Here is a 16,491-nt window from a genome sequence, read left to right as displayed (position 1 = left end):
TTGTGAATAGTAGCCTGGCTGTAGCCATATGACCACTTCCCTAACTAAACTTAGGGAGAAGTGTACACCAAACCTCTCATCTGCAAGACTTGGCGATTATGAATTTAGTCCAAGACAAGTCAGGGACAGTGGCACCCTTTCTCCTTGGAGCCCCCCACCCCCTCAGATCTATGCAGTAGTGTGATGTCAAGTATATAATTATGTCTGTGTAGATCTGCTTCTTTTTTTATATATACATTTGATTTGAAAACTTGTAAAATGGGACATTCTGCACAATGAGTACTTTCTACTTTTGGTAATTAATACCAATACTTTTGTACAGTCCAGACTTTTACATGTAACTATATGTATTTAATTTCTACAGAAAACTTTTCCCACCACTGTATCTATGCATACATGTTTCATCTCATCATGTTGTGAATTTGTGGAACAGCATGTTTAACATTTTGGTCTCCCACCAGACAAAATTGGCACTGGAACACTAAAATAGCATCCTGGTATTGGCATAGGATCCTGAAAAATGTGTTTACTGAAGAGCTGGACAGACAGGGAGACCCATGTTACTGAACAAAGACTCTAGTCTATACTATAGCAATGATTACCATCAGAATGAAGAGCTTTAAAATGTTATCAAAAACATTTTGTACCCAAGAATATCCCTTAGATTGATTTCAGTCACAGCATGCATTTTCATGAACACTGACTCACTTAGAAAAATAACAGGTCAGAGCAACAAGCCAAATGAGCAATTTATTAAAACATGTCAAATTTGTTTGACATTAAGATTTAGATGTCGTCATATCAAAACACTGGACAGTGATGAGAGGAAGGATAGATTTGAGTAAGACGGTGGTAAATTCACATATAAATCTCAAAGTCCAGTCTCTTGGAGTTGTAGAACTGAGAGCCTTCTTGGTCGACCCTCCTGCAGTAAACACCATCTTTAAAATAGCCTTCATCCACCCAGTCCTGCAATTAAAAGACAATAAGAAGATTAAAGCCCACCTGGTCAGATTTAGGTTAAAGGTAAAACCAGCCTGTGGCGGTATGACGCAGTGACTGCTATAGCATTTCAACATCAGTTTCCCTACTTGTTCACTAAATGGAATTTAATTTGGCTAAGGACACTACTTAATTCATTGTAAAATGTACAGTAGTTTAGCATGAAAAGTAAAAAAAAAAAAAACTGCTGACCCTCTCGTGTAAGCAGTTTTTAAGAGGTAAGCATTTTAAATGCCCAAACTAAATGATTTATTAAGCATGGCATTAGCCATTTCAATATAAAACAAATGTAACTACTTTCTTACAGTATCATAGGTTTTTGATTGAGTGATTTATTGAATACCTTAACACATTTATTAACAGTATATGTAGTCATCATAACCTTTACAGTTGAGGGGCAGGCCCTCATTTTCAATGTAGCCGAGATTTATTGAATACCTTAATAACACGTTTATTAACAGTACATGTAGTACAGTCAAACATTATGCTAAAAGGACAACAAAAAGCCTCGTTTCCATTGTGGTCCAACGTACTCAATACATCAGTAAGACATACAAAACAACACATCAATCAGTAAAAGCTCCAGTAGTAGCAAAAGTTATATTTACAGAGAAAAGAGGGGTGGGGGCAGGGGTGTTCTACTACGCTCAATTGTATTTTGATGTCAGACGTCCTTTTAGGTTTGTTTTGAGTACGTAGAGTCGAGATCTTTAATGATTTTGGCACAGCATTATGCATTCCGGTGGCAGCATAGCAGAATGCATTTCCCCCATGTTTGAGCCAAATGTTTGGGGAACATGGTACTATGTATGAGCTCTGTCTGGTGTTATGACCCTGGCCTGGGCATCACTCACTCTAGAGAAATAGTTTGACAGGTAAATGGTCACTGGCCCTCTGACTATAACATCACACTGGGCACTGATCCTCTGACCATGACGTCACGCTTATGAAGGTGCGATGTTGTGGATTCACTGTTACAACATGCGTTCTCTTTTTTTTCTCAAGCTCTGAGTATTGGGAATTAAAAACCAGCAATATTAAACATTGACATTCTGGCTATAGTAAATAAAAGTGTTAATTCATTGGGGATAATGCTACTTATCGTTTCGTTTAGCTGCAAACATAAGCCACCGTTTGTCAGTGTGCCAAAAACTTTCAAGTGCAAGCATAGAGCCGGTCACACCGGTTAGGTTTTCAAAAGTGGGAGAGAGAAAAAAAAAAGAATACCACACACTTTTGTGCAACAGTTGGGAGAAAAAGAAAACATGTTGAATGAAAATGAATGCATTGCATGGTACAGGTTTGCACCTTTGCAACCACAAATGAGCTAATGTACCATATTTATAGTATTTGCACAACATTATCATAATCGTAAACATACCTGCATGTGCTGACTGCTGAAGGGTCCGTATAGTTCTGAACTTTCCTCATTGGCCCATTTGTACTCCCACATCACGTCATCATCACCCACTGAAGAGAGCAAACAGAGTTAAAAAGGAGCACATTTTAACAATTAAAATCACACACCAGGAGCACTGTAATCAATGAGGTACCTCCGTTATCCTCTTTGTCCTGGGATTTGCTGCCCTTCTTCTCATCGATTTTATCTGCGAACATGTCAAGTTCTTCCTCCTCTTCATCACTGTCATCGTTGTCACCAGGGTTTCTGATTGCAGTTGACTGACTCTGGCTCATGCTCTTCAATTTATAAGCCAGCTTTTCATAGGTTTGCTGATAGATCTCAAACATCCCACTCCCCACCAGTCTGTCAGCCAGTGCCGTGAGCCTGTCAAGCTTTTCCGTATCTCTTTCGTTCTCCTCTGGTTTCTCATCCCTCAGCTTGTTCCTCTTTCTTCCTCCTAGGCCTCCCAACCGTCGGAGTCCTGCAGCGACAGTTTCCCCAGGTGACAAAAGTTCCACCACAGCTTGTGTGAGCTGATAGGGTGTGTAGGATGCCAGCGGGTCCTCTGCAGGCTCGGTTCCCTGCATATCTTCCTCATTCTCACTGTTTTCCTGCTGCTCCTCTCTCTTTTTCTCTTCCTCGGCTTCATCCTCATCCCCCACTCTGCGTCTACGCTTGGCTGCCAGACCTTTCTTCTTTTGCTTCAAAGGTTGTTCTCTTATTTTGACCTAAGCAAAGACCATTTTTATTACTGTACAGTTTAACATGTAGGTGTGTGTGTGTGTATATACATGCTACTGCGTCCTACGTCTCTGATGCATATTTCTAAGAAAGGACACATCTATTATTATTTCCCCTTCCACAGCTTTGTTGTTCTATAGTTCCTAGTGTAAATTATCTTTTTCCTATTATTATGAACTTTATCTTTGTCACTTATGTATTCTGAGTTTCTGTATTTCCAAGGAGTAGTGAATACAATGTACAGTATGTACATGTGTACTGTAGGCACAGAAGATCAATACAAACCAATACAACCAAACATCAATTGTAATTCTACAGATTTTTCAAATCATATTAAAACTGTAGATTACTACTGTAGGTTTCTGACCACTGTGACCAGTGGACGCATGCTATTTTACCTAGCATTATGTTTTCAAACAAACGCATATTATGCATGTGTGTGTGCGTGTGTGTACACATACTTCTACAAACACACATGTGTAGAAAGAGAAAATAATGACAAAAATTGCCATTTACCCAGTCTATGTTGTCCAGCCAGTTGTCCCTAATCAGTTCATCCTTTTTGACAAAGTAGTTCCCCTCAGAGTCAAAGTGTCCTTCCTGCATTTCCTCCGACAGGTTAAAGGGTGTAATGGGAATCCCCTCATCAACTTCAATTGTTGCGCCCTCTTGTCCTAAAAATGTCACATTCCCAGAGAAAAGAAAACGTTTAAAGTATTTAGTACACATCAACTCGTTATTTTCATATTGTGATTTGTGGCCGTCAGAAATTGCTGATACAATCCGATCGCCAGGTGGCAGAGGGACGTCAGAAAATATTATGCTCAGCATAAGGTTAGAGGAATTACAGTAATGGGTAGGCAGGGATTGTATGCGTTTCGAGAGGGAGTTAAGACGTGTGGCTGGCAGAGACGGAGAGATTTGAGAATGTTAGTTGACCCATTAATATTGAGCGTTTAACACTTATGATGATGCCTAGGATGTCCACACACGTCCTATCAAATAAAACCGCGGGGTGTCTGAGACATGTGGAGATTGTGGACACGTCTTAAGGTCTTTTTTATCTATATAAAACTGGATTGCTAAAATAATTTTTGAGTGGTGCAACCACTCCAAGGAACAGCAATGTCCGTGTTGTGACTATGTGGCTATGTGTTAACCTATGTATGTGACTATGGCCCTCATTTATCAACCGTGCGTACGCCAAAATATGGGTGTACGCCGAAATTACCGCAATTTTCGGCATTTACGATTTGCGCCTACGTTTGATTTTGAACTTGAGCCAAGACAAAAACCACGTCTGCTCGGGAGCTGTCGTACGCTTTGTCCTCACCTGTTTTTCTGTCGTAGAACAGCGGAGCAGCATTGTTTGACCAGCTGAGAGGCTGTCACAGGCATCGAAACATATGTATTCACTGCTAAAATGTTTATATAAAACTATGTATATGGGCTAAATGTAAAAAAGAAAAAAAAAGGAAAGGAATACATCAACGATGTGTCTTTGTGTCATATGAAATTAGGAGATTTCCAACTTTACAAGCAAGCAATTAAAATCGCGCATTTAAAAACAATGTTGCAAGTTAGATGCGTAAGCCATTTACGCATCTAACCGTTTTGCATGATGAGCGCATACATGCGAGGATTTGGGCTGTCTGTGCTGAAATATTTCCATGGAGAGTATAGTGCAGCGCTGAAGCTGCGGAGAGTCCCAACTTGGGTAGCCTACTGTAGCCGAATCTACAGCAGGCCGATGTCTTTCTGGAGTTACAGTATGTGCAATCTCCTCCTCGTTTAATAAACCCGACGCGTCGCTCGAATGCCAAATGTGCCGTGCCAGCGCAAGTGGGAACGCATCGGATATAGTATAGCCTAAGCCAGCCTGCAGCCCACCACACCAACACCACTGTCCAGTGCCACATGAGGCTATACGGTTTTGGCTGCAATATTCATATAATTGACAGTTGACAGCGAGGCAATTTAAATAGACTGTCGGACGTGCATGGTCAATTGGTCACGGTGTCACGGACGGACCACAGTGATAGAGAGAGACAGACAGGACAGGAGATGCACCTTGCAAAACAGCAGCGCGTGCGCGCCTATTTGTTATATAATTCATGGTTCACAGGTTCAGGTTTTCGTTCACTAATATATCTTGTTGTATATTAAATGAATAAAGACTTTAATAATTGAATATAGGCCTACAACTAACAACACAGTGACAGTTGCTTGCAAATTGCGATATGTGCGTGCGTGCGTGCAGGGGGGTGAGGCGGGCTGCGGGCAGCAAGGGAAGCGAAGCGAGAGGAGAAACAGACAGGGTAGTCCTACAGCTTTATTTAATTCATGCAGGTTTATTTATTTAAGATACAACAAGTTGCGTGTGCGTGCGTGCGTCTGTGTGTGTATGGGAGGGGGGCAGGGGCAGCAAGAAACTTTTTTTCTTCCTGTAACCATGGTTTCCAGGTCGTATTGCAGTTGTTCATGTCGCAAAAACGAGGGCGAGGCTTGATTTCATAGGGCGTGCCAGATTGATTTCAGCCGTCACATTTATCACTGCTAGGAATGAAATTAGGAAGAAACAGCTGTCTGCGATCACTTTGTAAATGCCGACCCGACGTGGGTGTACTACGAATCCTACACTCGAATTTGGGGCAGATTTTACACTCGATTGATAAATGAGGGCCTATGAGTAGCAGTAGGGGCAAAAGTGGAGCTGTTGTGCCAGAAACAGAGAGAGAGAGATAGTGCTGCACTGTTGCCTGCTAATGAGAGAGAGAGAGAGAGAGAGAGAGAGAGAGGGGGGGGGGAGGGGGGGGGTAGAGGGGAGTTGCACCACTCAGTTCACACGGGTGTGATTTTTTTGACAGTGGCCGTTGCTAGCCAATGCCTTGCTCAGCCCGTCCCGGACCTGTTTTGCTGCCATTCACTTCCTGGCAGATTGATCATAACGCTGATGTTCTGTCCTAATTTCTGACTTCATCATGCATTTCGGTTAGAAATTAATATTAACACTTCTAAAGAGAGATCAGTTTTACACAGGCGTTTTGGGGGAAATTAAAGGCGGGGTTTTCAGAGTAAAATCTCCCTCATCTGCTTAGCACATTTATTCTGAAAAGATTCCCTAGCACCATAAGTAATAATAGACCATTATTGGACTAAATAACCCTCCGTTGTCTTTGACGGAGATGCATCAACCTCAGAACTCAGTGAAATCAATGCCAACATGGACGATCTATAAGTGTATGTATTTGGCAATGTTATGGGTCTTATTATGCTGCATTCACATGGAATCAGGCAAGCGGTAGACGGCAAACAGTAAAGCCTGCTGGACGGCACGGAACGGTAAAAAGATTAAATATTTTAACATTGATGCCGTCTGCCGTTACTGTCGCCGGTTATGGCTGCCGTGCTGTCCTGCTCCGTTTACCGTCCTGCTCCCGTCCACTAAAATGAAGTCCGGTTTGCCGTCTAGCACTTGCCTGATTTCATGTGAATGCAGCATTAACCAGATGCCAAATTAAAACGATTAAAACGAAGTTTGTTTCTGTGCTCTGTGCTGTGTACAACAATATCACAGCATGATCATATTCTGTTTAACCTAATTGTGTTATCTTTCATATCACAATCGAAAATCTAATGTTTGGTGTGCTGGTTTAGAAAACATTACTAAGATGGAGGGCCACAATTTTTCATGTGTCTATGAGGTGACAGTACTTCATCTACACCCTGGAGTCGTTTTTATGTGCAATGGTGTATTAACTTTGTATTTAGGGTTTCTTCCTGGAGGCTGAACCCTTGACAGTCAAACGGGCCAATGAAATAAACAGTAATATAGTGACATCACACTATCAGCCCCTCCCCCTTTATCATACAACTACAGCTGTGGCCATAAGCTCACTAGCTTCTCTAGCAAGTGCACTATACCTCCAAACATGGCTTAAAACCCCTATAGATTTTAACCAATCATTTTGGAAAAATAAACGACAAAACAGATCCATCATAGCAAATGCATATTCAAGTGCCCAGTTGATAATCTTTGTATTATGATATCAGAGAATGACGACAACAGAGTTGGACCTCACTGCTATACAAAACATAGGATCAGAATCCAGAGACTCTGGAACATGTGTAGTTGAAGATGACATGTAGGGTTTCGGTAGATGTTTATTCAGTATATTGACCAAAGTTGCAAACTTTGATGAACGAAAGCCAGCTAAAATATATCCCTTCACAACTGCAGACCAAATAAACAAATGTTTAGACATACCCTCCACATCGTCGCTGGCCAGTATGTCATACTTGCTGCTCTTGGCCTCATCCCCTTCTTCATCTTCTTCATCACTGTCAAGGGAATGTTTGCCCTTGAATCTGGAGCCAGGTCCAGTCACAACTTCACAAATCTGATTCACCAGCCAGAGAGAGAGAGAAATATAAATATTAAGGTCAGTGCCACTGCTGTTATTTATTCTCACATCAATGGTATTGACATTTACAACAATATTTTTTAAGTTAGCATCTCATATGGGATATCAATTTGATTAAGCTTAATGTGCTCGCTTGCTCTGGTGTCTGGCATTTTGTTTTAACCCATTAAAACCAGGACAGCATCTGTGTCATTTTAGATTTTTGTATTGGCTATCCTGAGTTGTGTTTATTAGGCTATATCGTGTAAATGTTTTACAAAGTAGCAAATCAATACATCAACATGGTATTGAATGAGAACTAACAAAACAACAAATAAGATATTATATGGACCAATATAAATTAATCCAATTTAGTTTTCAACTTAAACGTTTGTGCATGGCTGGGCTTGTGAAGTTCAGTACTGTACACTCAGTACAATGTTATGCAATAGCTTTGGGATCAAGACTACCATAGATGTATTTGATCCGAGTCTGACTTTTACTTTCGTATCGTAGATACTGTATGCAAATGTCAAAATCGATAGAATAAACATCTATGATAGTCTTGATCCAAGGCTAGTTATGCAAGAGACTGCACCTTCTTGTTAGGAATTGGGTCATCGTCCACATCTAACTCCCCATTACCGTCTTCAAACGTTACTTTTCTTTTAGACATGGTGCTGATGGTGGAGAGGAAAACAGGTTAAAACAACAAACCACCTCGCAAGCTTAGAATAAGTTAGCGATAGCGGGGAGAAAGTAAGCATCCAATGTTTCTTTAATGTTGTGGATACTAGCACGGCAAGTGTAAACAAGTACATCAAAATGTTTTCTGTGTGGTAAAATCAGAGTCATGTTTCTGTAATGTAGCAGTTAGCCAGCTAACACTATAGTAGCATTGCAGTTCGTGCAGAAAAAGAAACGCATTTGCTTCAGTTTCCCACGCGCTGCCAATGCGAGATAACAGTTAAGTTCAATGCAGTTATTCGACTGAAGAATCAAATGTAACCATAACAAATATAGCCGCCAAACCTGGAGTAAATGCTTCAAGGGACATTCGTTCGCATGGTTCTCTTTTTGTGTTCGTGCGTGGTTCGTTGGTGTTCGTTTGCCTTCTTCTTGTTCTGTTACAGTTTATTGGCTGTTGGCAAACATAATTATGTGCATTGCCGCCACCAACTGGTCTCTTCATTTCGCCTACTAGTACTATTAGTCTACCGGTATTTAGAAGTCCTACTTTGTTCAGTTTGTTGTACTGATTGGATGCCAGTTACCCATAATAAATGGAAAAGAAAGAAAGAAAGAAAGAAAGAAACTCACATCTTCTCTATCAAATTAGTTAGGCTACTCCATTAGTAGCCTCGGAAACCCAGACGTTTTTATTTCCAGGAAGAAACTCTATTAGAAACTCTAATATAAATCTATAGAACCTTACCCCAACAAAAAAATGTGCGGAAAATATAATAAAATCTCTAATTTACACATGCTTGTGTGATTTTATATAGTTTTGTGGAATAAAGTTACCCGTAATAATCATGATAATCATGAAACTGCAATTATTTCTCTCACTATAATAATACCATCAAAATCCATAATTGTTCCACCCTACTTTGAGAAACACGTGCTCTACTGTTTCGCCCTCCCCACGGGCAGCGGTGGCCGAACGGATTGCTGAGCGGTCTTGATACCGGAAGGTCGCCAGTTCGAATCAGCGGTCCGACACGTTAAAATTACCACCGCTGAAGTGCCCTTGAACAAGGCATTGAGCCACTACGATGAAATGTTCTATGAGCAGGGCCTGGCTGGAAAGAAGTTCTTGAGCTTAGCCCAGATACCCTGGGTAAATATAGTAATCATTTCATTTCATTTTTCACAGCTCCCTGTGTTGTGTTTTCCAATAGTGTAGGCCTGTAGGCTATACACTACAGCACTGGTTCCCAAACACTGGGTCGGGACCAAGGGTTGCTTCACTGCTTTTTGCAGATGATGTGGTCCTGATGGCACGGTCCAAGACATTCAGCTCTCACTGGACCGGTTCGCAGTCGAGTTTATGGCTGCTGGGATGAGGATCAGCATCTCCAAATCTGAGGCCATGGTTCTCAGTAGGAAACAGATGGACTTTACTCCAGGTGAAGGAGTTCAAGTATCTCAGGGTCTTGTTCACGAGTGAGGGGAGGACGGAGAAGGAGATCAGCCGGAGAATCGGAGCAGCAGGGGCAGTCGCTGTACCGACTATTGTGACGAAAAGAGAGCTGAACCAGAAGCCAAAGCTCTCTGTCTACCGAGCAATCTTCGTTCCTACTCTCACCTATGGTCATGAAGAAAGAATAAGGTCGCAAATACATACAAGCGGCCGAAATGAGTTTTCTTCGACGGGTGGCTGGCATCTCCCTTAGAGATAGGGTGAGAAGTTCAGTCACGCGAGAAAGACTCGGAGTAGAGTTGCTGCTTCTTCGCCTGGAAAGGAGCCAGCTTAGGTGGTTCAGGCATCTGGTTAGGATGCCTCTCGAGCGTCTCCCTAGGGAGGTCCTCGAGGCATGTCCCACTGAGAGGAGACCCCAGGGCAGACCAAGGCCTTGGAACGCCTTGGGATCCCCCAGGAGGAAGTTACTAATGTTGCTCTGGAAAGGGAAGTCTGGAGCTTTCTGGTGGAGCTGTTGCCCCGGCGACCGACTACGGATATGCAGTTGGATGGATGGATGGATTTTGCTTTCTACATTTTGTTCTTAATTATTACGATTTCAAAACATAGTCAAAACATTACTAAAAAAGCTTCATTAAGTTTAATTAATTAAAATCAAAATGCAATAATATTTTCAGTAATTTCATGAAGAAATCAACAAAAAATCAACAGAAATTCCATGAATTAGAATGAGAATGCAGATCTGCTATTTTTACTAGTTTGGGGAGACATAAAACTTCTCTTTTGGGTCACAGGCTAAAAAGTTAGGGAACCACTTCCGCAGTGACCCATACAACGCTGTGTGGTTGATGTTCATCATATCCAGATCCGTTTTGTATCAAGAAGTGATTATTGTGGTTGATGTTCATCCTATCCAGATCCGTTTTTAGCAGGTGTATGTCCGCAGAATGCGCAGATAATCTTGCATATATGATTAGGCCGATGTGTGCATGCATGGTAGTGCATGGTCCAAGGACTCAAATATTTGTGTCCAGTGAGGGTTCTATATAAATCTATCAATCTTTATTTCAGACCGAGGGAGATCCATATCACATATCTATAGACTGGTGTGGCCCTATCTTAAGTTCGGCACGCCTTATCGTTTATCGCCAAACTTCTTTGCCATATTTGACTATGTTGAAAAACATTTGAAAATTGTTTAACTAGCCGATTTATATCGACACGTTGTGAGCTTGTAGATCAGCTATTTGAACATGGATAGTAAATAGTAAATAGTAAAAAAAAAAAATAGTAAAAATTGTGTGAAGTGAGGGGCGCTCTTATCATCATACATCACAGTCCGTGCTCAGCCAATCAAATCATTTCCGTGGTACACACACAGGCACACAAAGCTGGGCATAGGAGAGCCTAGAGGGGCCCCTCAAAAATGGAAAATGTGTTTATTTGATAAGGGGTAAGGAGTGGTACAAGATATAGTGCCGGACCTATCCTATTAGGGCTCTGGGTTCTCGTCTTATGGGATCTATCAAAGTAAACTAACCAAGTACAACACTATGGGATGTACCAGTACTTGTCATTACAGACATGCAAATATACTGGCACAAGTCAATGTTAGATTAACACCAAAATATACATTCATACAGCATACAGTAAGACAAGAAATCACTTCACAGTCTTATGACTTAGATAAATGGTGCATTTATATAGCGCCTTTATCCAAGGCGCTTTACATAATGTGCATTACATTCACCCATTCATACGCACATTAACACATAGATGCGGAGGAAACCATGCAAGGCACCAACCCTCACATCGGGAACAATTAGGGGTTCAGCGTCTTGCTCAAGGACACCTTACATGGAACTTGTAAAATAGCTCGAACCAGTGCTGATTATTTCGTTAGGACCCGCTACAGTGGTGTTCGATACGAACTTAACCGGGATGTGGAAACCTCTACTTCAATGCTCTATGAGTTGTTTAGCCATTAGCCAGTTATTCTGTCTCATCTAGAAGACTCGTACCCAAGGTAATACAAGCCATTCAAGGTATATGGGTTGTAAAGCCAGATACCTTGATTCGCATATGTTGACCTGTTGGAGATACCGCGTGCGTTGCCTGGAATCCGGTTTAGAAGCCATGGGAGCCGCCTTTTATGCTGTGCAAGTCTAGTGTTACGATGATGTCACCACAGTGTGTATCCATCTTTGGAGTTTCTACATTAATCTGATGTCAGCGCTGGATATCGCTGTTGTCTCCATATATGGGACTATGGGTTATCCCATATATGGAACTCTAAGTGAAAGCCTTCGCAACAGAACCGGAAAGGCCCTCTACCCCTGACCCACTGCAGAGTGCCGCCCTATGTCTGTGCACATTTAACCCAATCTGAGCTGTCAGTGAGCTACCAGTCTTTTGCCCCTTTGACATAATTAGTTTGTGCCGACGTTCATGATTTCAGTTCTTTCTTTTTTGGGCTGTTTTGAGAATGGGAGTGACTGGGATGCGAAGTGGGGAGTCATGGGTTGGACCAATGATCGTGTCCAACAACCTGCTGCCTTTTTATTCTTTTATAGTATTTGTTTCCCTGGCAGCATGGGTGCCCATTGGGTGGGCTCCCCTCTTGCAGCTCCCTTACAGCTGGCACCATATGTTAGTTCTTTATCTTTATTTGTGTGTGTTTTTGTTACCATGTCAGCTCAGCTGGCATGCCAGCTGACATTGGCTTGCCAGTTCAGGTGGTGGTGGGTTCACAGGATGTGCAGTGCTGTTTATAGTACAGCCTACCTGGAGGGGAGAGAACAGATGGTGGAAGTGAACGGAACACTGTCCCCCCCCCTCCCAGTGAGCTGTGGCGTTCCACAAGGAAGCATACTAGGGCCTCTACTGTTCCTAATATATGTAAACGACATGACTTCAGCCTGTGACTGCAACTTGTTCCTGTTCGCAGATGACTCAGCACTGCTGGTCTCGGACAGGGACAAACTGCAGGTTGAAAATGCCCTCAGCTCTGAACTCGGTAGAATCTGCACCTGGCTCGCTGATAACAAACTATCTTTACACCTGGGAAAAACTGAATCCATTCTCTTTGGCTCTATTAGTAATCTCAGCAAGGCAAATGGCTTCTTGGTTAGAGTGGGTGACAATGTTATCACACGTAAAGATGAAATTACCTACCTAGGTTCCATCCTGGAGGCTAATCTTTCCGGTGATAAAATGGCCACCAACGTAATCAAAAAAGTCAACCATAGAACAAGATTCCTCTACAGGATCTCCTCACTGGTCAACAAAAACACCTTGAAGACCTTAACAGGAGCCCTTGTACAGGGTTTATTTGACTATGCATGCACCTCCTGGTACCACAGCACCTCAAAGGCCCTTAAAACCAGGCTCCAGACTTCCCAAAACAAACTGGTCAGGCTCCTACTTGATCTAGCCCCCCGAACCCACCTCACCCCTGCCCACTTCGACAGGCTGGAATGGCTTAGGGTCGACGACAGAGTACAGCATCTTGCAATGGGTCTGGTCCACAAGATTCGATACACCACCAAGATACCCATGTACCTGTCTAGATACTTCCTTAATGTTAACGAAGTCCACACCCACAACACCAGAGGGAGTGCAACGAACCATGTACAACCCAGATTCGGCACAAACAAGGGACTAAATTCTTTTCGCTCCTATGCCACCAAAATGTGGAACGCCCTACCAACTGTCATTAAGACATGCGAATCCCTTGACTCCTTCAAAACCGCTCTCAAAGGGCACCTACGGATGGCTGCAATTCGAAACTGGCCCCCGTAAAATCTGAATCCCCCCCCCCCCGCCCCCCCCTTTTTTCCCCTCACTGTATATATTTCTTTTCCCTTTTTACCTCCTTTTTGATGAATTCTTTTTTGATGAATTCCTGTTCTGTCTATAGAAGTGTCTATTTGTACGTCTCTAAATGTTTTGATGATTTGAACATGGTGGACCCTGTTGGAAACAAGTGTAATGCTTAATTGGGTCGTCCACTCACAGTTAACAGCCTTTGTATTGAGTTTGTGCTTGAAATGTACTGTAATTCTGCAAACTGTTAATAAATTCTTCAATCAATCAATCAAACTGTTGGCGTTGTTCTGTTCAGAGTGTAGAGTAGGAGAGTAGCGACACGCTTTGATCTCGCCGCGGGTGCTTATAGGCTATAGTTCCAAACATTGCTCCTATGGCTGGAACTATCCCATTGAGTTAGAATGAGCACTTCTGCATTCCATTGTTACAATGGGAGTCAACGCTAGTGTCGCCACTCTCTTACTAGATTACTCTGGTTCTGTTGTTAAAGTACTGTTTTTGTGAGGATTGTATCCCACTTTTTATTTATTATTGAGTGCTGACGCCAATGCATGTACGAATATGGCCTAATACAGCGCCATCTTGCTAGTTGTTTTGGATGATCTGAGTGGGACATCCCTATTGAATGGAATGTTAAATACTGTATGTCATGTGTCTATGTATGGGTTGAGACCAATCTGTCTCTCTCTCTCTCTCTCTCTCTCTCCGTGTACAGATGCACGCACTGATCTTAGGTTTCATTCCTGAAACTATGCTGCATGCTGGTTTGTCACTTTTCAGATATAGCTATACATCTCATCCTACATGTCATTACTTTTCAGTTTCATGCACAGTACAAATTAATGTCAACTTATGTAGCCGTAATGTCAATTACAGTGTTTACTTCCTCTTATGAAGGATTCGAAAATCAACTGTGGGTTAGTGAAAACTACAATGTGTCATTTACAATCATTGACTTGAATTCCGAACATAATTTACAATAATAATGTATGAACAATCACACTTTGCAGATTACACAGAATAGAGAATGACAGAAATCTGTTCAGACTACTACTGATATTTGAGCCGGGATGGTCGTGCGCGCACACACACACACACACACACACACACACACACACACACACACACACACACACACACACACACACACACACACATACAGTCATGACGTCCTAGTCATGACAACATGCCACACTACTACATCTAACTCTTTGTATCCAGTCTAGTGTTTACTGAGTCTACCTTTATTATATCCCTTCCCCCATTCCCCTACGCCTTTTCATACTCATTGGCATCACATGCCTCAGACGGACAATATGGCGAGAGGCAGGGCCTGCCTCCTCCTAGTTTAGTCATGAATTGCCTTAGATCAGGGGTCTTCAACAGGGTGTCCAGGACCCCTTGGGGTGTCCTCAGTGATCCTGCAGGGGGTCCGCCAAATGTGCTATTCTTAATTTTGTACATTAACCACTTAAACACTCGCATCCCTATTCTGGGGGGGAACATTCGCTGAAAATAGCAGATCTACAAGCTCACAACGCATTGGCGACACGTGGTGAGCTTGTAGATCGGCTATTTTCGGCAAAGAGGTTTGGTGTACAGGGAAAATAGAGCAGACTAAGGGCTCCATTTTCGTCACCGCTAAACCCCTTATCCCTAAACTTCTTTGCCTTTTTTTTACTATTTTGAAAAACATTTTTGAATAGTTCAACTAGTCAATCTACATTGACATGTTGTGAGCTTGTAGACTGGCCATTTTAACTATTCAAAAATGTTTTGCAAAATAGTAAAAAAAGGCAACGAAGTTTAGGGATAAGGGGTTTAGCGGTGACGAAAATGGAGCCCTATAAGTACCAAGACAAAGGTCAAGTTTACAGAAGTATTGATGGTTTAAGTGGTTAAATGTCTCTGCTTCATCCTTCTCTCAGCTAAGGGGTCCTCGGCCTGAAAAACAGTGAAGACATGCCTTAGACAAAACATGCACAAATACGCCAGAATAGGCAAAACACAGGTAACGAAAAGGATGGAGGGCTTTTTTCAACAGGGTATTTGACCTCATTTATCCCATTATGATCACGTAAGTAAAGCTATTTATGTTTTTAGTGGTACATTGCTGTTTTTTGCAGGTGGCTTAAGTGAAGAGGCAGGGCTAGATTATATCAGAAACCTGGTGAGAAAACATGAAGAATTTAATTACATTTTCTTAAAGAAGCTATTCACGTGCCCACAACCAGTGATTCAAATAATATCAGGCATAAGATAATATCCCCATGTTTGTTTGTGCTCCATACTACCCAAAACAAAACAAACTAGAAAAAGTGCCCTTCTGGGCACAGGTCTCCACCAGGAGGATAGGACTGTGTGAGATGTTTGGCAAAATGTTTAGGATTAATATAAACATGTTTTTTAGGCATTTTGTTCCAAAAATGTGTTTTGCAAAAATCAACCTGTTGGTGGCGCTATAACAGGCCAATGTGAAAAGGGTGGGATATATTCCTCAGCCTAGTAAGAAAATTTGTGAAAGATTTCACGTAAATTGCATGCTGCGTTCATGATTTGAGGCTTTTGTTCAAAACGGGGCAATCTTGCAAACTGTGAAAGCTAATTATAGCCAATTAGGATGGAATATGAAATATCGGACACATCCGACTTGAGCACATGACCATAGAGATAGTGTGTAACGATTTGTGAGATTTTTGGACAAAATCTGGAGGAGTAATATCAAAAAATGTGTTTTACAAAATTCGGCCTCCTGGTGGCGCTATAAAAGGCAGATGCGGAAAATGCAGGTCAACGGTTTGTCCTTGGCCTCTAGGGAGTGTGCATGCAACGTTTCACGCAGATCGGTGCAGTTTTAGGTAAAAAATGTGAAAAGCTGCCTCATGGTGGCGCTATAACAGGCCGTTCTGGAAAATGTGGGGCAGAGGTTTATCGTTGGCATCCAGGGAGTGTGTGTGCAAAGTTTGGCATCG

The 16,491-nt window shown here is 42.1% G+C and overlaps 1 protein-coding gene across 2 annotated transcripts; it reads right to left on the bottom strand.

Annotated features, from left to right (window-relative positions):
- Positions 1–731: 731 nt before the first annotated feature.
- Positions 732–11,538, bottom strand: cd2bp2 (CD2 (cytoplasmic tail) binding protein 2). 2 transcript variants are annotated; one of them, XM_079519488.1, is made up of 8 exons: positions 11,497–11,538; positions 8,581–8,689; positions 8,147–8,228; positions 7,413–7,545; positions 3,662–3,819; positions 2,556–3,132; positions 2,384–2,472; positions 732–969 (listed from the first exon to the last, which is right to left on the bottom strand). In XM_079519488.1, exons 3-8 carry the CDS (start codon positions 8,222–8,224, stop codon positions 859–861), a joined length of 1,146 nt encoding a protein of 381 aa, XP_079375614.1. In that variant the 5' UTR covers positions 8,225–8,228; positions 8,581–8,689; positions 11,497–11,538; the 3' UTR covers positions 732–858. The 2 variants fall into 2 exon arrangements, with proteins under 2 accessions (XP_079375614.1, XP_079375615.1); XM_079519489.1 differs by lacking the exon at positions 11,497–11,538 and having other exon boundaries at positions 8,581–8,706.
- Between the last annotated feature and the right edge of the window lie 4,953 nt (positions 11,539–16,491).

The sequence above is a fragment of the Electrona antarctica genome (assembly GCF_951216825.1).
Source record: "Electrona antarctica genome assembly, chromosome: 14".
Classification (NCBI taxonomy): Eukaryota; Metazoa; Chordata; class Actinopteri; order Myctophiformes; family Myctophidae; genus Electrona; species Electrona antarctica.
The sequence above is the reverse complement of the archived record's forward strand: the minus strand, read 5'-3'. Positions and strand labels throughout refer to the sequence as shown.